Source organism: Vulpes vulpes, chromosome 2, assembly GCF_048418805.1.
Source record: "Vulpes vulpes isolate BD-2025 chromosome 2, VulVul3, whole genome shotgun sequence".
Classification (NCBI taxonomy): Eukaryota; Metazoa; Chordata; class Mammalia; order Carnivora; family Canidae; genus Vulpes; species Vulpes vulpes.
In genome coordinates, this window is record NC_132781.1 from 158,743,479 (window position 1) to 158,765,067 (window position 21,589).

At 41.0% G+C, this 21,589-nt stretch overlaps 2 protein-coding genes across 2 annotated transcripts in view; both read right to left on the reverse strand.

The window, feature by feature from the left end:
• The window catches only part of NBL1 (NBL1, DAN family BMP antagonist), a 62,231-nt gene that overhangs the window by 31,981 nt on the left and 8,661 nt on the right, over positions 1 to 21,589 (reverse strand). The window lies entirely within an intron of this gene.
• Positions 1 to 21,589, reverse strand: part of MICOS10 (mitochondrial contact site and cristae organizing system subunit 10) — a 33,580-nt gene that overhangs the window by 3,323 nt on the left and 8,668 nt on the right. The window contains exon 2 of the mRNA XM_026012052.2: positions 733 to 780. Coding sequence (XP_025867837.1) covers positions 733 to 780 — 48 coding nt within the window. The remainder of the gene's footprint in view (positions 1 to 732; positions 781 to 21,589) is intronic.

A 21,589-nucleotide genomic window follows, 5' to 3' on the forward strand; every position in this document is an offset into this window, starting at 1 on the left:
AACCTTTGAATTTTTCTTTATCTATTCTAATCATTTGCTTATTCTAACTAATTTCTTATCAGAAATACCACCTTTCAGTAAGGTGCCTGAATTTTAAATGGAACCATGTGAACTTTGATTGTGGTCAGCCATAAGGCTTATTTATGCCAATACTATAAATGACTGTTTTGTATCAGCACTGTGAATTAATTATGATTCTCTAATGTATTCCCCACTCATTCTTCACAGAAAGGGGTCAAAGTGACCCCTCTGGCTTCTGTTCAATAGCCAAACCTTCAGAAGTTCTTCCACAGAGTGAAAGGGATATTGTCTGCCCTTGCTTAGGAGAATTTCTGGCCAAAAAGCATGTGTATTTCTGGTCCACTTGTTTTTATGACCAGCAAGACTCTCATTTTCAAGTTCCTTTAGAAAAGATTATAATTAATTAGAAATATTTGTGCATGCAGATTTGGCCAAATGATTCACTGGCATAAAGTACAGGCTTTTCGGATGATATCATATTGAAGTTATCAGGCACCCTGACTCAACGCCCAGGGGGAACTCTGGAGGTGCCCAACCCATTCTGACCTCTTCAGAGTCCACATTCTCTGCCTAGCACCTTTGACAGTGGCCTACCTAACCCCATAAACAGATGGGTGGCAACCACGAAGCTGTGTCCTCCAGAAGTGTGCCTGTTATGTGTGTATGCACACTAGGACATTATGCTGAAAAGGCAGTAAAAGTCACACTTACTTTTAAAGAAGGTAAGTGAGAAAACAAGTCCTAATCCAAAACCAGTACCTACAAAGAGGGAGGAAAAACATGTTAAGTCTTATAATAGTAATTTAACAAAAGTAAAATGAACATTTCATAAATATGAACATCTGTAAAACAAATTCTTAAATAATTTGGTACTGAATTGATTTTCTCATTTCTAACCTTCTTATCATCAGAGGCTTTATAGACTCCTTGGGTCCTTCTGCCTACAATAGAGGATAGAAACTTTATTCCCAATTCTGTCTAGACAAGTCTGGCAGGGTGGGGGAATGAGCCAAGAGACAGTTCTTGAGTAGACGCTCTCTGCTCCACTTGCAAATAGCGTCTGGCTTCTTGGGCTCTCCTAGCCATCTTCCTTAGGGGTGCCAGAGACAGAACATTAGATAAACAATGCCGACTGGAAGCTCCCCTTGTCATTTTAGCATTTTGAGTGATGGCTACTTTTTGAGGAATAGGGAAAGGAGTGATCCAGAACATTCCCAAAGGCTGTCGCATGTCAGACACAAGTCAGAGTAACCAGACAGAGGGAAAGAATTTCCTCAAAAGCCCCAAATGTGGAGATCAATTCCCTTCCCTTGTTTACACTCACAGCATTTTCAACCACTATCGGTCAAAATAAAAGAACAAATGCAAGCGTATTATAATTGTCTGGCAGAAAAAAAATTTTAAATACCTAATTTCAATCAAACATCACAGGAACTGGAACACCTGGGTGGCTCAGTGGTTGAGCGTCTGCCTTTGGCTCAGGTCGTGATCCCAGGGTCCTGGGATCAAGTCCTGCATCAGGATCTCAGAGGGAGCCTGCTTCTCCCTCTGCCTATGTCTCTGCCTCTCTCTCTGTGTCTCCCATGAATAAATAAAATCTAAAACAAAAAACAAAACAAACAAACAAACAAAAACACCTCACAGGAATCTAAGCTTGTGGAGGAAAAAGACTAGATCCCTATTTTTACCAGTATTTCTCAAACTTTGGTCATCCTAGTGCTGCCATCACAATTTTTCTAAATCTACACCACCTTCACAATTCATCATTTTTTTTTCTTTTAAAGATTTTATTTATTTATTCATGAGAATACAGAGAGGGGGAGGGGCAGAGACACAGGCAAAGGGAGAAGCAGGCTCCATGCAGGGAGCCCGACATGGGACTTGATCCCGGGTCTCCAGGATCACGTCCTGGGCTGAAGGCGGCGCTAAACTGCTGAGCCACCAGGACTGCCCCATCGTTTTCTTTAAAAAAAGAAAAAGAGCCCCCCCCCCACCCCCGCCCCTCGGCCATGTGGGGCGGGGTCCAAAAAATAAATAAATAAATAAAAATTAAAAAAGAAAAAGAAAAAGAAAATCAATGCACGTATTTGAATTTGGCTTGAACTTAAATAACATTGGTGTAATTACAGCTTTGAGCGCTAGTTATATCTTTTTCATATGTGTTAAGATGAATGTAGAACCATTAAAAGATATTTTTTTGTCTATGGTACCATTTTAGGGCAAAAAAATAAAATAAAATAAATCACCCCTGGTACTGTAGCGATCAATACATGTCCCAAACTTTGAGGTAAACTCATTTTTCCATTATTGAAAAAGTAAGTTATATATATCACACCGAGATCTGATTATGTATTTTTTCTCCAGACTTGACCATTGCTTTCAGACCTCAGAGTATTGAGGCTCTTTATATAAAGCATCTACTCCAGAGTCCAACTGAGCCCCCAACCAATCTCTTGATAATTAAGCACCACCAAAAATTTCCAATTCTCACTTTGCCTTAATAGTTTTCCAATTTGTGCTGTTGGAATTCCAAGAGCTTCTTCCCAGTCTAACCATGACTGTAGGCTACTGCAGTATAAACATTCAAAGTACTCCCCGTCAACCAGCCTAACCTCTGCTCCAAACACAGAACTTCAGCACAAGTAAGCAAGCTAAGTCACATAATCATGCAATCACCAAGCTGATGGTGGCCTGAAGAAAGTATTTATGCAACTTACTCAGAATGATTTCTGATCATTCTCTCCTGACATGTATATGTGGCCATGGTGTATGTTTCTTTCCTATGACTGAATCCTATACAAATATGAATTTTAATTAAAAATCATTACTTTGCCCTGTCCAAAGACCCTGCATTAGGTTTAGTGCCCAACTTTGAAATGCAGTATTTGAAAATCACTAAGGTCACCCTGATGTCCGTATAATTTATAATCTGGTAGAAAACTAGTCAGTTTACAGACCACAATAGTTAACTCTATTCAAAGCTAACATCACTTGAAGGAAAAGGAACTAACATTTTGGTATTTCCCATGAGTACCCACCATTCTCTCCCCTTCCCACCCCCAAATTCTCTGTCAAACCAAATGACAACCTGATACAGGACTATCCCTTATTTTTTCCAATGCAGAAAGTACTTTGCTCAGGGATACTCTGTTTAGTTAGGGGTATAACAGTGAACGGGGCCAAGGTCTGCCAGACTCCAAAGCCACTCTACCCACTATGTCTTGACACTGGCCCTACAATTTCAACCCCGAAACAATCACTATCCTCCCAAGGGAAAATTGGAGTGTCAAGATTTCTACTGCCAGTGAAGATAGAGCCAAAAACCAAACTGTGCTTCCCACGCAACAGCCCAGAACGCTCGGCAACCAGGGCAGTAACAAGTCTGCACAAGGCCAAAAGGGCTTGTTCAGATTCATTCCCAAACTAACCCTACTGCACACGCCACAGACACAAGTCCACCTGGTAGGTGAGATTCCAGAGCTTTAGAGAATGCGAGCTATCACGATTGATACTCCTTGGTGAGAATCTGCTGTTGCCCGGTTTATAAAATGGCACCGGGTTCAATTTCAAAGCAACATGCCTCACCCCCTTGCAGCTGGAAGATGAGTAAGACAGTAAATTGGTACTAGAAAATGAGGTAAAGGATTTGGACTGGCTTACAGATTTCAAACCAGGCAATGGGATGGGGAGGTAGGCCAGTAAAAACATAATGGCTTACAATCAGAGCTTTTGGTCTTCTCCATCTGGAAGGCAATTTTTTGGCAAACAAATCAAAAGCCCAAAAGGAAAATATTTCAGCATTTTTCTTGTCCCTCTGACTCCATGCCTGTCTCTCCTATTTTTCCCCAAGGAAAGAAAGCTCTCTGATGCTCAACTTTTCCAAGTAGTAGACCAAGAATGATGGTAACCCACTGCTACCAGCATCGCTCACCACAGAGATGAGAAATGTTTCAACATCACTCAATACAGAACAGGAAATTTTACCCTAGACACTTAAGCTCAGGTATATACCCCAACCACCTGGTTCTGCTCCCAGCAAAGGCAGCTATCTGCAAGTCTGAGATCCAAATCCTAGGTCAGACTAACCAATAGACGGAGTGTGCTCTGTGGTGTTCAACTGGGCTACTACCTCTTCAATTCGGAAGAGTGATCCCCGCCCCCCAACATCGTTTCTATATTTTTAAGACACAAAATAACAAGACTGTCCTCTTCAGAAGAATAGAATATGGAAACTGATTTTTCAATGCCAATGTTTTACTTAAACTTAGCTATCTCAGTTATTTGAGAGATTAGCAACCGTGGAGCCACTGATGAGTTTCACAGGCTCAAGTTCTCACATGCTGGATTTGTTTTAAAAGGCAACATGTTGCTTCAAAGAAAGTCCCACCTGATCTGGGGACACCCACTCTGCAGCTGTTTCCACTAAAGATTGGCACCTCTAGGCCACGTTTAAACTTTGTAACAATAAAACATGAAAGGTTTGTCTTACAATAAAAACAAACCAACATGGAAAAGAGAAGAGTTTTCTCCGCCTTTGGCCACTTTTTTGTGTTGTTGCATGACAAGCTCTCTTAGAGGAAAAAAGCCAAAGGAAAAAGTACAAAGCATTTTTCACCTTCCCTGGAAGCAAATATTTAACTATGAATAAAGTTTATATAACTTTGCCTTCCCCCCACTCAAGCCTGTTCTTTTGCTCCATGCTGTCTGGAATGACAAATAACCCTACAGGAAAGAAATGCCTGATTATAGGTACACATCTTCCTCGTGGCAAAGTCCAGTTATGAGGGGAAGGAGGGGGACAAGGCAAAAAAAAAAAAAAAAAAAGAGGAGCCTTATGGAATTGACATTAGGCAAGGAGCCCATGCTCCGAAACCATTTCTTTTGGAGAGGAAAAAGAATTGGCACAAATTCTTTCAAAAAGAAATTACTCCAAATCAATCTAACCCTGCACTTCCCTGCACATTTAGTGCCCAAAAGGACATCATAAAGCTGGCTAGCAGAGAAACAGATTTTTAGGAAGGAGCAATCCCTTAACAGTTCATCTGATACTATTTTATTTTATTTTTTATTTTTTTAATAATAAATTTATTTTTTATTGGTGTTCAATTTACCAACATACAGAATAACACCCAGTGCTCATCCCGTCAAGTGCCCCTCTCAGTGCCCGTCACCCATTCACCCCCCGCCCTCCTCTCCCCTTCCACCACCCCTAGTTCGTTTCCCAGAGTTAGGAGTCTTTATGTTCTGTCTCCCTTTCTGATATTTCCCACACATTTCTTCTCCCTTCCCTTATATTCCCTTTCACTATTATTTATATTCCCCAAATGAATGAGAACATGTAATGTTTGTCCTTCTCCGACTGACTTACTTCACTCAGCATAATACCCTCCAGTTCCATCCACGTGGAAGCAAATGGTGGGTATTTGTCGTTTCTAATGGCTGAGTAATATTCTATTGTATACATAAACCACATCTTCTTTACATCTGATACTATTTTAATAACAAAACAAGAAATAACTCACTCCCACTAATGACATGTAAAATACAAAATATTGCCATATCTTATGCCCAAGTGGATTTTGTAACAAATTTAAAAGAAAAACAACCCAAAGCAGTACACCCATGTGTGCCTTAAGCTTTATTCTATGTAAGAAAGGGGAGGAAATAAATATATGTTGATGGCCATTATTGTGACATGTGGACAATTTCTAGTTCCAACTGTATTTAGAAAAAAATCTTTGCTCTTGCCATACCACCTATCATAAAGCTTTATTTCACTGCAAATCATTAGGAAGCAAGCATAATCAGCAAAAATTAACAAGCAGGCTACATAATCTGATTGCAGTCTTGGGGTAGAAATGTACTTTGGATGTGAGCCCCTACACAGAACAAGTTGGAGCAGTACACGCTCCTGAGGAACCAACTTTGTAAAAGCTGCACTTGCCAATGGACTTCCAGGCAAGGAGGAGGGACTCATTGTTTGCAGAGACAGAGAAAAAAAAAAATCCTCATAAAGTCACTTAGAAAACATTTCTATGAAAGATCATAGGGGGGAAAAAGGACCATGGGCCCATTTTATTTATCAATAAGTTATTAAAATAACTAAACTCACTCCAGCTTACATTTAACGTCGTATTATTTTTTTTATTTTTTCACTTTTATTTATTTATTTTTTAAAAGATTTTATTTATTCATGAGAGACACAGAGAGAGGCAGGGAGAGAAGTAGAGGGAGAAGCAGGCACCATGCAAGGAGCCAGATGCGTAACTCGACCCCAGGACTCCAGGATCACACCCTGAGCCAAAAGCAGATGCTCAACCCCTGAGCCACCCGAGCATGCCTAGGTTTTTTATTTTAATGCCAGTATAGTTAACAGCATACTAACACTATTGGCTTCAGGTGCACAATATAGTGATTCAACAATTCTCTACATTAGTACTCATCATGAGAAGTGGACTCACATGTCACACTTTAAATAAAGCTCCTATATTCATAAGCCTAAAGCACAGTACAGTTATCAATGCTAAAATGTGATCTGTATCTAAAAATTAAGTGAAAATTACACAGCAACTCCATCGTAATTTCTATACCTTAGATCAAAATGTATGAGCAAAAACTTAAGTACCACAGTAATGGGCAGTTTTGTGAATATGAGAAGCTTCAGGAATTCCAAGCAAGTTTTTCAGATTCCTAGAAGCCATGTGCCAAGCAACTTTATCCTTAAATGTCGAAAAGAAAAGATAAAGGTGGGCAGCGCTGGTGGTGCAGTGGTTTGGCGCCGCCTGTGGCCCAGGGCGTGTTCCTGGAGACCCTGGATCCAGTCCCGCGTCGGGCTCTCTGCATGGAGCCTGCTTCTCCCTCTGCCTGTGTCTCTGCCTCAAATGGTCTCTATGTGTCTCCATAAATAAATAAATAAAATCTTTAAAAAAAGAAAAAAAAAAGAAAAGATAAAGGTCCCAGGACACCTGGGTGGCTCAGTGGTTAAGCGTCTGCCTTCAGCTCAGGGCGTGATCCTAGAGTCCCAGGATCGAGTCCCACATCGGGCTCCCTGCATGGAGCCACCTTCTCCCTCTGCCTATCTCTCTCTCTCTCTCTCTCTCGCTCATGAATAAATAAATAAAATTTTAAAAAGAAAAGATAAAGGTTCCAAAGCAAGGAGGGCTTTAGTCTCCTGAGTGGCCTGGCAAGAGAACTGGTGCCATCACAAGACGTGCCCACGTCAGCCACTGTTGGGCAGCTAGCTCTCTGACCTCATGTTCATTATCTAACACCAGCGGCCTCAACCCGCTTGGCTATAGAGTAAAAACAATCTCGCAGGGTTACTGTAGCAGGAAAATGGAAGGTATCTGGCAGTGTCTAGAACAAAATTCAACAAGTGGTAGGTAAGCTGTTACTTCTCTAATGAAACTCAAAATAGGTCAAAAGTGTCATGTAATAGCTAATCCTCTATTAAAATACAACCCACTGGCTTGCCTAGGATCACACTGTGGGTGGAAAGTCACAATCCCCCCCCCCCCCAACTCTGCATAGGTGTCAGCAATTTTTTATAGGAACACCTCCGGTTTTGACACACATTTTTTAAAAATCAAGGATTCCTTCAGACTCATGACTAACTAGAACATTTTGCTTAAAATATGATAAAGATTTTCCTAGAGCTATCTGGTGTTTCATATTTATGCTTTGAATGTGGATTAATATCAAACTGATCTATTTATAACGGGCATGCTTTCCTGTTCAATCATGTTTCGATCAATGCTATTAAAATCATCAAATGCATTTGTTATGACAGAACAAATAAGAATGTGCTTTTATAGAGACATACCCTTGGGACTGAGTTTAGTGAGAATTACATTTCCAAGAAACATTCCTGATTTATGAAAGATGCTCAGGGCCCAATTTATGAGGGGAAAAAAAGTTTTAAGTCCGCTCCAAACTGTGTTACTTAATGCTCTGAGGCAAAGACAGATTGTCCCAGGTGTCCATGTGTAAACGCCAAGTCATGTGAGTTAACCAGGAAAAGTGTGCCGGACCAGAGACCCAGAGATGGTAAATTCAGACTCTCAAAAGTCAACACTGCTGCAGGGTATATAGGAAACAGACTAAGAAGGTGGCTGTTTTACAAGACCTCCACCTTCCTGTGGCTCTCCGGACTAGACGGAGGCTGGAACATCTGTAGGAATTTCTCGAGTGGACGTCAATTCCCGGGATTCTGATCAGAACAAGCAAAGCAGTCAGCTGAAAGTAGTAAAGATAGGGAAGGTAAATGTGGAAGTCATTACTGGTGTGCTCTGCTTCAAGAAAGGCCCAACTCACTAAAAGGGTCCTTTTAAATGACTGCGTGTAGCACATGATCCAACTTACAGAATTCTGACAGCCATTCAACTTTTCAAGAATGCATAAAAGAAGAAACAGGTTTGGTACACATTTTCCTAACATAGAATTAGTTAATAAATTCACATATTCACATGTGGGCATAGCATGCAGGAAAATGAAAAAAGGCTCTGAAGACTGAGGGAGACTGAAAAGAGGGAGACTGAAAAATACACACAATTACTAAGTTTCAATAAACACAGTAAAAGACGCAATGCATTACATTGATTAGAGGGGAGGGTGCTTTGGAGGAACTAACATTTATAGTGTCCGGCACTGTATTATGTTTCTAAATATTATTTCATTTGACCCACAGAAGCACCTTGTAAGATGTACTATGATCCTGTCTTCCAGAAGAGGAAACAGTTCAGTGGAACTGACTTACCCAAGTACACACAACTAAAAAAATGTAGAATCTGAACCCAGGCTGACTCCAAAGTCACGGCTCTTTCCTATACAAAGGGGTAAACTTCATGGAGAGTTGAGCAGAGCAGCAAGGGCATATTAATACCAAGCATTTTCTGCACTTGTAGCAGGTAGTTTATGACTATGTTACTCTTCAGTCACTCAAGAAAATAATAGAAACCACAGGAGTTTGACTTTTTAGGAGCGGTAACAAAAACCTGAAATTACTCAGAATCAATGAGAAAGAGTCAACAACTCAAGCTGGGAAGTACTTCCCTCTGTGCACCGGCTGTAGAGCAAATGACTCCAAATGGGCTGAGAGCTGATAAAATGGATCTAATTTCATCCAAACTGCTCAAAAGGGTGTCTTCTAGTGAGTTCCTTCCCTCCCAACACCCCCAATCCCTCTAGCCCATCCCCATTCATACAGTAACTGGATTCTCATCTTTGGGAAAGGAAATAGAGAAATCAGGGATTCAAGATACCCAACATGTACATCATTATAGCAGTTATGTTGTCACCTACTCCTGATCCAAATGAAAAATTCAGTGGCGAAACAAGAACCAATAATTTCTTTTCCTTACACATTTACTTGAGCTACACTTATTAGCATTTATGAAGTAGAAGGCAAAGGTGTTTATTCTTTGAAGGTGGGAATTGTTACTCAGTGGTCTATTTCAAGTGATATGGTTGTGTGGACTTGGGGGTAAGACAGGTTAAACGTGAATGAGAAGACCGGTTAGGTGACTTATTAGTTGTGTCTTAGTCCTTGGGCAGATGATAGAACACTCCTGGCATCTGTTCATATGGAAATCAGGAATACTAAGAGCTCCTGCCCCAGACTAGGGACCAGTGAGAGTGACACAGCAGAATATGTGTAAAGAGTCTGAAGAACAGTGCATTGTGCATAGTAACTGTGATCCCCTTCTCCCAACCAGCCAAACCATCCTGGTGGGTCAGAGGAAGGATGGGGGAGAGGCTGGTAAGATTTGTTTCAAGAACAAATCAAAAGTTCAAATATTTACTGAGTGCTGTAGGGCAAGGCTACAGGGGTTCAACAAAGGTCAGAAATGAATAAGACAGAGTCTCTTCCCTGGGGAGCCTGTGATGGGGAGGATAACAAGTCAGGGACCCAGGAAACTGACTGGGACAGTCTTCTGCTGGTCCAGAGAGAACAGGTAAAAGGAACACACTTAGCTGGGAAGATTTTTTAAAATACTAATGAGGGAGGTCATTTGAGTTGTCTTAAAAGGTAGACTTTGAACAGCCCTAGTTTGTGAGGAAGGGCACATGGCTCCATCCAAGGCTCACGGGGAAATTTGGGGGACTGGTGGGGGAAGGGAGGCAGTCCTCCTGAAGCTTGAGGTGTGTCCTAGAGAGGAGGTAAGGCTAGAAAGGGATTCAGCCCATTCTGAAGGCCCTAAAAACATGATGGCACTGAATCTAGTAGGCAAGAGGCTGCTCTAAAGAGTTTTTAAAAATATGACTGAAGCTGTGCTTTAGTAAGATTCATCTAACTAAGGTATGTAGGATCACTTGGAAAGGAAGAGACATTTTGCTGGCAAAATTTACAGGACTTAACAACTGATTAAATGTGTGTATGTGGATCTGGGGTTTGGGGGCTGCAGCAGGGCAGGCTGTCAAAGAAAATGCTGAGAACTTCTATCTGGATAACTAGAAAAACATTGGTGCTATTTATAACATTCATCAAATAACCTTTTAATACCACAGTCCCTTAATCTAAAATATAAACTGGGTTTATAAAACTGTAACATCTGAGGCACCTGGGTGGCTCTGTCTGTTAATCATCTGCCTTTGGCTCAGGTCGTGGTCCCCTAGAGTACTGGGATTGAGCCCCATGTCGGGCTCTCTGCTCAGTGGGGAGCCTGCTTCCTCCACTTCCTTCCTGCTTTCTCCCCTTCTTCCTCTCCCTCTGCTGTTCCCCCTGCTTGTGCTCCCTGTCAAATAAAGTCTTAAAAAACAAAAACAAAAACAAAAAAAACCTGCAACATCCAGGGGCACCAACTCTCAGTTGAGTGTTGAACTCTTGATTTCGGCTCAGGTCATGATCTTGGGGTCATGGGATTGAGCCCCATTCGGGGCTCCGGGCTCAGCTTGGAGTTTGCTTGTCCCTCTCCCTCGGCTCCTCACCTCTTCCCCAACTCAGGGTCAATCTGTCTAAAATAAGTAAATAAAATCCTTTAAAAAGGGGAACATGTACAATGTTTTCAGGAACACCACACAACATTTACTTGAAACACATTCACTAAACGCTTATGCTTCAGTATCCCATTATCTCATTTAATCCTCACCATTAAACTTCTTTTAGCTCCATCTTACAGGCCAAGAAACTGAGACTCAGAAAGGTTAAGTAACTTCCCCCAGGTCACACATCTGGGATTTGAACCCAGGCAGCCTGATTCCAGAGACCTGGTCCTTGATAGTCCGCTCACAGATACACAAAGCTATTATGATAATTGACTACCTAAAGTAAACTAAAACCTTCCCAAATTTGTCCTGACCAATACTATGTTGTGAGCATTTCCTTAATCACACAAACTGAGTACCTACTGTGTGCCAGGTGCTATGGTAGGCCCTGCAATCGCTAGGTTCACTGTCCAGTGCTGGAGCCAACTGATCATCAGAGACTCCAAGGGCAAGGTACAACGATGGGAACAGGATGCATGAAAAGCACTGAGAAGGATGCCCAAACCATTCTGGAGGGTTAGAGAAGGGGCAAGGGAAATGCTCCCAGGAGTTCCACGTTGCCACATTATCCAGTGTGAGGGAGACAGAGCATGAGTTTTTCAGGCCACACTAAGGACTCCGACCTCTGTTGTAAGCAGCAGGGAAGCAATAAAGGGAAGTAAGCAGGGAAACAATATATCTGATGAGCACTTGACAAATGGGGGCAGATGTGAAGAGACTCCCATCAGAGATGGGGGTACTGCAAGGCAAGAGCCATCACAGTAGCTCCAGTGGGAGGCAGGTCCAGACCGCAGACTCTCCTCTGTCCATCTACTGAAAAATGTCCTCTTACATACTGTAGTCTCTCAACAGCCCTGCCTCAGCCTCTCCTGTTATTCCCTGCTAGGCAGCACCGACAGGGACAGTATGAGGGACAGTATTTGAGGTGAGCAGCACAGGTTCCACGTGACTCTGCAGGGGATGGGAAGTGCTGAGCAGTGGGAGTGACCACACTCAGTGATGATTCTTAGATGATGGATCTTTAAGACATAGTCATGGAGGCACCTGGGTGGCTCAGTGGTTGAGCACCTGCCTTCAGCTCAGGTTGTAATCCCAGTATCCTGGGATCAAGTCCTACATCAGGCCCCCCCACAGGGAGCTTGCTTCTCCCTCTGCCTATGCCTCTGCCTCTCTCTCTGTGTGTCTCTCATGAATAAATAAAATCTTAAAAAAAAAAAAAAAAAGAGACAGTCATGGACAAAGGTAAAAAGAGATAAAAGGGGCTCAAATATTTGAAGAATATACCAATGGTTTTGAATTTCAGGTATCGTTGGTGCAAATGGGGAATATCCCAAATCAGCATTTGCAAAGGTATTGGAAGGGTTCACCTGAATTTCAGGGCCTTATATGAGTAAGCAACTGTTTTTCTGCTATTCAAATCTGGCTCTAATAAGGGGCCCAAGCCTAGGCAACAGCACCCAGCTGACTTTATATTCCAGTGGTACTGTACCATCTTTCTTATAGGCATCATTATTGACAAAACCCCATAAATAAACTTCTCCAAGTCACTGGACTTGCATATGTAAAGAAATCAAGAATTCAATTTTCATAAACTGAGTAAAGAAAAAAAGTCTTCTAACACAGAAGTTATGAGCTGAAATAAAATGAATTTCAGGTTGTAGCGGGAACAAGAAAAATAAGCTGTGATTTTTTGAGGGTCACGGCCAATATTTTCTGGGAATTCGTAAGATTGGTAGCATATATTCTAATGTCAACAATATATGACTAGAGCAGCAATATACTGTATTTATGCTTCTAATCAGAATGGGATATTTATGAGCTCACGAATTCAGGGTTTGTCACATATAGGTCTATACTAATACAGTGAAACACACACACACACACACACACACAAACCCTACAACTAATGGATCTCAATTTAATCATTTGAGATGATGCCAAGAAAGTGGCAGCTTTCTTAGGACTGCTTCCTAGTAAAAGGTGAATTATGTTGCTTAAATCATTCACTTCAGTTAATCATTTAAAATCTATCACACACAAATTCTGAGTGGTTTACATGTGCAGGTCCTGACAATCAGAAACATTTGTTCTAACTTGTAAACATTTGTCAAAGTCTACAAATCTGTCAACAATTATGTCAGTGTTACAATAATTATAAATTATCCTAAGCATTCTAATGCAGCTTTATGTTGGATAAAGTAACTTGACATAAACACACTGGATTTCAATTCCTCCCATATACAATGTTAACTATTAATCACAGTTTTAAAATTCTACCTGAAGAAGACTCCCAACTGAAGCAACTTTGGAAAGTCTGTATGGTTTTTAAAAAGCACTGCGATCTGCTCATTCTGCCAGCTGTGCCTCAAACCATCTTGCTACTCAGCTCTTTGTCATTCATTAATATTTTTTTAAAGATTTCTGTTTATTCATGAGAGACATGGAGAGAGTCAGAGACACAGGCAGAGGGAGAAGCAGGCTCCCCATGGGGAGCCCGATGCAGGACTCGATCCCAGGATCCCGGGATCATGACCGGAGCCAAAGGCAGGCACTCAACCACTAAGCCACCCAGGCGTCCCCATCATTAATTAATATTGACTCATATTCTTGTATTCCATATTCTTCTCATATGCACACATGCGGTGTTTCTTTTTAAGACCTTAAAAATAATGGGTTATTTTTTTTTTAACAGAGATAGAACCAGAGAGCATAGCAAGGGGAACGAATGGCAGAGGGAAAGGGAGAAGCTGGCTCCCCCCTGAGCAGGGAGCCCAATGAAGGGTGTGATCCCAGGCCCCTGGGATCATGACCTGTGCTGAAGGCAGACGCCTAACCAACTGAGCCACCCAGGTGCTCTGGGTTATGCTTTCTTTAAAGTCATTCTAATTACTCTGTTTGTTCTTTTTTTTTTTTTTCTTCATTTCCCACCTCAATTTCAGTTGCTGAAAGAGTATGTGCATATAGATATATGAATATATGACCTGTGTTGTGTATTAGTCTGAAAGGCTGTGGCAGGGGAGTCATAGGGAGTAATTAGTTTAGAGAAGTTACATAAGCCTAGGGCAAGGTTTCTCAACCTTGACTACAGACATTGAGGGTGTACAATTCTTTGATGCTATTCTGCGCATTGTAGAGTGTTTGGCAGCATCCCTGTCCCCTACCTACAAGGAGGTCAGTAGCACCCCCACTCCTCCATCCCCTATATAACAACCATACAAGTCTCCAGAGCTTGCCAAATGTCCCCAGGGGGTAGGAGGTGGTGGTAAATCACTCTCAGTGGAGAACCACGGGCCTAGGGGTTTACAATTTATGAAGTGCTCTCACATCCACTTAGATTATCGTATCCTGAGCCTCATCAAAATCATGTAGGGACTAGCATCCCAAGCATAGAGACGAGGAGGAGGGTCAGTGGGTAGAGCATGCGACTCTAGATCTCAGGGTCATGAGTTTGAGCCCCACACTGGGTGTGGAGCATACTTCCCCCCCAAAAAAAGCAAGTTTACAGACAAGGAATTTGAGGCTCAGAGAGAGCCAATAACTGTCCCAAGTCCATGTGGCTCTTCACTATCCCACACTGCTTCTCCAGCTCAAGACCCTCAGCTGCTTTATCCTTAAGTTTATGAATTCATGGAGGTTATTTTGAGTGGGGCCTTCCAAGGTAACAATGGGCCATCACATCCACCAAGAGCAAACTCATTAACAGGTCACCCAATGAGAAACTCCATTAACAAACACCAATATAATTTCAAAGTTGGCGAAAAGCTTAAAAAGATTTTCACTTTATAAAGTACTAACCTGTTAAATAACAAAACTAGACCCAACGTATTCATTTAAAGATTATTCAAAACCTTCAACTAAAGGAACCAAATGGACTCCACAGATAATTTTTTTTTTAATTTTAAAGATTTTAGGTTTAAGTAATCTCTACACCCAACATGGGGCTCAAATTTACGACCTTGAGATCAAGAGTCTCATGTTCCACCAACTGAGCAGCCACATACCCCAAATAACAATTTTTTAAAGACAGAAACTATTCTTTATTTGCTTACATTAAGCAAAGTTGATGATCCTCCTTATCTAACATCATAATTCCCAAGAGATAATTTGGGTTAAGTTTATTGTTTATCATTCCATTTATATAAATAGGATTATACATCATGCATGATGTTTTACAGTTTGCTTTTCTCACTTTATAATTATCAAGGACACCATTCTTTAACAGTATGTCTTTTTTTTTTTTTTAAAGATTTATTTATTTGCTATTTGGGGAGGTGTGAGAGAGCACAAGTAGGGGGAGGTACAGAGGGGGAGAGAGAGGGAGAATCCCAAGCAGATTCCCCACTAAGCACATAGCCGGACCTGGGCCCGATCCCATGACCCTAAGACCATGACCTGAACTGAAATCTAGAGTCAGACACTTAATCCACTGAGCCACCCAGGTGCCCCAACAGTACGTGTCTTTTAAATACTTTTTATTGAAATGCAACATATAGAAAGCTGCACAATTAAGTGCACCACTTGATGTATTTTCATAGCAAAAACCCCCAACGTACCAGGAGCCAGAGCAAAGCACAGAAGATTACCAACATCCCCAGAAGCCTGCCTTGTGCTCCCTTATCTAAAGCTCTCTATCAAGAGCAATCATATTCTGACTCCTACAAGTATAGAGTAGTTTTGCCTGTTTGTATAGGCAAATTTCTATAAATGGAATCACAGTATTTTAGCCTAACACTTGTGAACAGTTGTAGGTGGTTAACTATCATTGCCATAGAGTATTCCATCATATTGGTGTATCACAATTTACTTATTCAGTCTCTTTTGATGGGCATTTGGGTAGTTTCCAGTCGGTGCTATTATGAATAGTGTTCAATGAACATTCTAGTGCAAGTCATCTGGTGAACACATGTATGCATGTCTGTTGGGTAGATACCTGGGCACGAAACTCTTGTGTCACAGGGTATACAGACAGTTAGCTTTAGCAGATACTGCCAGTTTTCCAAAGTAGTTCACCAACTAATATTCCCACAGGCAGTCTGAGTGTTCTGGTTGCTTTTATCCTCACTGACATGGTACATTTTTCATCTTTTGGTTTTAAATAACTTTTGGGGTATAATTTAGTAGAATGAAATGCAGCCACTTACAGTCTTTGACAAGTGTATATACCTGTGAAACCACCTGTCCAGCCATGAAACACAACACTGTTGTCATCCCCAGAAGCTTCCTTGTGGCTCTTTGCAGTCTACCCTTCCCTCCACCCTCTGCCCAGGTAACCACTTATCTACTTTGTCATTACAGATTGGTTTGCATTTTCTAGAATTTTATATACAAATGGCATCACATAAATGGAATACTGTAAGGGTGCCTGGCTGGCTCAGTTGATGGACTATGTGACTCTTAATTTCGGGGTTGTGAGTTCAAGCCCCACACTGGGCATGGAGCCTACTTTAAAAAAACTTTTTTTAATTTTTTTAAAAACAGAACACAATATACAATCTTTTGTGTCTAGTTTGTTACTCAACATAATGATTTTTTTTTTTTTTTAAATTCATGAGAGACAGAGAGACAGAGGCAGAGACACAGGCAGAGGGAGAAGCAGGCTTCCCATAGGGAGCCTGATGAGGGACTCGATCTTAGGACCCCAGGATCACGACCTGAATAGAGGCAGACGCTCAACCACTGAGCTACTCACATGCCCCTCAACATAATGATTCTGAAACATCTTTTGTGAAGAATCTTATCCAACAAAAAAAAAAACAAAAAACAAAAACAAAACAAAACAAAAATCTTATCCAACATTTTACCCATTTTCTCAAATGGATTGTCTTCATACTGTTAAATTTAAGAGTTCTTTCTTTCTTTCTTTATTTATTATGGGAACACATCCTTTGTCAGATGTATGTACTGCAAATACTTTCTCCGTTTCTGCAGCCTGCCTTTCTGTTCTCTTAATGGTGTCTTTCAAAGAGCAAAAGTTTTAGATTTTGACCAAATCCAGTATATCGATTTTTTTGTGACTTTTGTTGTGACCTAAGAAATGTTTTTTGAACTCAAGGTCATAGACATTTTTCTCCTATATTTTCTTCTGGAGTTTTTATAATTTTAGCTTTTACATTTAGGTCTGTGATACTTTCGAGTTTTGGGGTTTTTTTAAAGATCTTATTTATTTATTCATGAGAGACACACAGAGAGAAGCAGAGACACAGGCAGAGGGAGAAGCAGGCTCCCTGCGAGGAGCCTGATACTGGACTCCATCCCAGGAACCCGGGGTCGCAACCTTAGTGAGCCAAAGGCAGATGCTCAACTGCTGAGCCATCTAGGTCCCCCTCTTTCGAGTTAATTTTTACACATGACAATGAGGTTCATTTTTTTTTCTCTATATGGATACCCAGCTGTTCTAACACCATTTGTTGGAAAGATTTTCCACTCCCTTGTAAAACTCCCTTCTACTGATGGGTCTATTTCTGGACAGTGATCTAGATGTATCTCTCCCTTCTCCAATACCCAGGTCTCATTTACTGTAACATTACAGTAAGTCTTAATGTCAGGTAATGTTACTTTTCCAACTTTTGTTTTTCATTTTAAAAACTGCCCTGGCGACTTTGGATTGCTTACATTTTAATGTAGATTTAAAAATCAGCTTCTCAATTTCTATAAATATCTCTAAGCATTATTTTTCTTGCTAGAGAAAGAATATAAACTTCCCCACTGAGTTGCCAGGAGGGTAAAAAGGAGTAATATGTTGGTGTACCAAATATGGTGGCAGATACCAGGCATTCATTTAATGTTAGCTTCCTCTCTCTTGGTCTTTAAATAAACAAGATCCAATCTAGCAATGCCCTCACATTTTACTAGTGGGTCAATGGCCACAGTGAAAATATTACCACACCAAAAGACTTTTATAAGTAAATATTTGTATTTTCACTTGGATTCAATACTGAAATGCACTTGCCAGAGAAAGCAATTCAGCATATTTACTAATAAACTCTTTCAGGCCACATTTTAGGAAAGCATAAAACCACAGCCAGAACAAAAATTTAAATGTTTTCAAGTTCCATATACGGCCTAATTACATTATTCTATAATACTAACAGAAAATTCTCCTCTAGCAAGATCACAATTTTCCATTATTCATATTGCTGCCACAAATGGAAAAAGTATTTTTGCTCTCAAAAACTGTTTAGAAATACATATAACAAAATATGGCTACTAACTCAACAATTAACATGTACTAATTTGAAACCCAAACCTATAAACAGCCAAAAAACCTTTGAAGTATTTTAGTTCGGCCTAAGTGATATCACCCCATGAAATGGAGACATATCAGTTTGCAAACACAGGCTACCAAAAGACAATTTCTGGTGAGCCACCAATACTTTGTGGTAAGCCACATTTATCAGATGAACTGATATTTAAAGACAAACAATAATTTGCTTTCTTTTTCCATGACCTTATTCAATGGCCTCTTTCCATATAGTATTTTTTAACCTGAAAACGGCCTTCACAATTAATTTAACTACACTCAATTGATTACTGGATGGATACACAAAATCTACTGGTTAATTCTAAGGCAGATCAGCTGCTAAGTCATTTACCGTCCTACTTTCTTAACAAGGAAGAAACAAGACCAAATCCTTTCTTTTCATGAAAATGAATGCATGGCAAAGCAATTTCATCTCTGTTGACTGAGCTGCATATAACCAGCGACCTATCTCAAGATGTAGATGCACCAGAAATTAATAAACTGCAAAATGTTGCTTGGGCTCCCCTCCTGCCTCTTCTATGTGTCAAGGGCAACACCATTCTCCATCTACCTCCATACACAGATATGGCATCATCCCAACTCCTCTCGCTCGCAAGCATTTCAAGTCCCATAAAGATGATTGCTGCACAGCACCATGACATCTGTCTCCATTCTACTCCTCTGTCCTCATCTGAATTTCGGTCTCCTCTAATCAGATCACCTCATCTTCAGCATGAATTTGCAATAATATACTAACCCCATTTCCCTGCCCTCATCTTGGTCCCTTCTAATTCATTCTCCTCGTTCTACATCAGTGATCTTTCTGAAATCAGAAATCCAACCACGTCACTCTTCATCTTCACGTTCTGTGGTTTTCCTCAATGCTATCCAAAGAATGGCCATACAACCCATCAATTCCGCCCCTAGGTACATAAATACCCAAGAGAAATGAAAACATGCCTCCACGTAAAAACTTGTACACTTGGTCAGAGCAGCATTACTCATAATAGCCAAAAAGTACAAACAACTTCAAGGTCCATCGACTGGTAAATGGATAAACAAAATGTGGTATGATTCACATCAGTGTTCTAGGTCAACAGAATAAGTGGTATTAATACTAATGGTATTAATGGAAATAAAAATAATATTAAATACTAATAAACAATATTCTGTTTGTTAACACATGTCAATACTATCCAAAACAATCTACAAATTCAGCGCAGTCCTTATCAAAATCCCATGATGGGGAGCCTGGGTGGCTCAGCTGGTTAAACGTCAGACTCTTAGGTTTTGGCTGGGGTCATGATCTTAGTGTCATGGGATCGAGCCCCACGTTGGGCTCTACACTCGGTAGGGAATCCACTTGGTATTCTTTCTCCCTCTCCTTTTCTCAAATAAATGAATCTTTAGGGGGAAAAAAATCCCATAAGCTGTCCTACACAAGTCAGAACACCTATCCTAAAATTTATATGGAATCTCAAAAGATCCCTGAATGGCCAAAATAATCTTGAAAAAGAAGAATAAACCTGGAGGACTCACACTTCCTGATGTCAAAACTTACAACAAAACTACAGTAATCAAAACAATGTGTACTGGAATAAATACAGACATACAGCCCAATCGAATAAAATACATAGCCCAGAAATATATTCTTGCATATACAGTCAAATGATTTTTCACTGGGGTGCCAAGACATCAAAAGGACAGTCTTTTCACCAAATCATGCTAGGAAAACTGGATAGTCATACACAGAAGAATGAAGCTGGATCCCACTTCTTTTTTTATTTATTTTTTATTATTTTTAAAAGATTTTGTTTATTCATGACAGACAGAGAGAGAGGTAAGGAGACAGGCAGAGGGAGAAGCAGCAGGCTCCATGCAGGGAGTCCAATGTGGGACTTGATCCTGGGAATCCAGAATCATACCCTGGGCCAAAGGCAGGCGCTAAACCGCTGAGCCACCCAGGGATCTCCCACCCACTACTTTTTTTTAAAAAAATTTTATTTATGCATTTGACAGAGAGTGAGAGAGCACAAGTAGGGGGAGCCACAGAGGGAGAGGGAGAAGCAGACTCCCTGCTGAGAACAGAGCCCAGTGCAGGGCTCGATTCCAGGACCCTGGGATCATGACATGAGCCAAAGGCAGACACTTAAGTGACTGAGTCACTCAAGTACCCCTGGATCCTTCCTTACCTGACACCGTATGTAGAAATTAACTCAATATGAATCAAAGAGCTAAATGTCAGGCCTAACACTCTAAAACTCTTAGAGAAAACATAGGGCAAAAGCTTCATGACATCGGATTTGGCAATGATTTCCTGAATATGACACTGAAATAACAGAAAATACATATATTGGTCTCTGCCCCCAACTCCCAGCAGAGCTCCTATATCCCTTGGAATTTCCCAGGTAATAGGAGTGTCTTGATCTAATGAGGCAAATCTTGGTGGGTTCCTGGATAGCTTCAGGGTGGGATGTGGTCAGGAGAAAGACCAAGCCAACCTTGGAATTTTCACCCCACCCCACATCCTCCCAGAAGGGGAGAGGGGCTGGAAGCTGACTTAATGACTGATTGTGCCTCCATGATGAAGCTTCCATAAAAATCCCCGTGTGGGTTCTGAAAACTTTGAGAACTTCCAGGTCAGTGAACATGTGCCAGGAGGGTTGCACACCCCTACTAAACAGAAACAGAAGCACCTGCATTTGGGCCCCTTCAGGTCCTCAGTGTGTGTCTCTTCATCTGGCTGTCCGTTCATATTCTTTTTTTTTTTTAAGATATTATTTATTTATTCATGAGAGACACACAGAGAGAAAAGAAGACCTAGGCAGAAGGAGAAGCAGGCTTCCTATGGGGAGCCTGACATGGGACTTGATCCCAGGATGCCGGGATCATGATCTGAGCCAAAGGCAGATACTCAACCACTGAGCCCCCCAGGTGCCCCATTCATATTCTTTAATATCCTCAGTGATAAACTGGGAATCTAGTAAGTAAACTATTTCCCTGAGTCCTGTGAGCCATTCTAGCAAATTCCCAAGCCCTAGGAGGGAGCCATGGGAACCTCAGGTTCATACCCAGCAAGTCAGAAGCAGAGGTAAGAATCTGGACTTGTGATTGGTATCTAAAGTGGGTGGCAGTATTATGTGACTGAGCCCTTAACCTGTAGGGTCTATGCTAACTCCAGTTAGTGTACTGAACTGAATTAGAAGACACTCAGCTGCTGGCAGAGAATTGCTTGGTGTGGAAAACCCACACAGTGGATGCCACAACTGCAGGGGAAAAATGGATAAACCACAAAAAGATTTAAATTTTGTGCATTAAAGACAATGTCAACAGAATAAAAAAAGA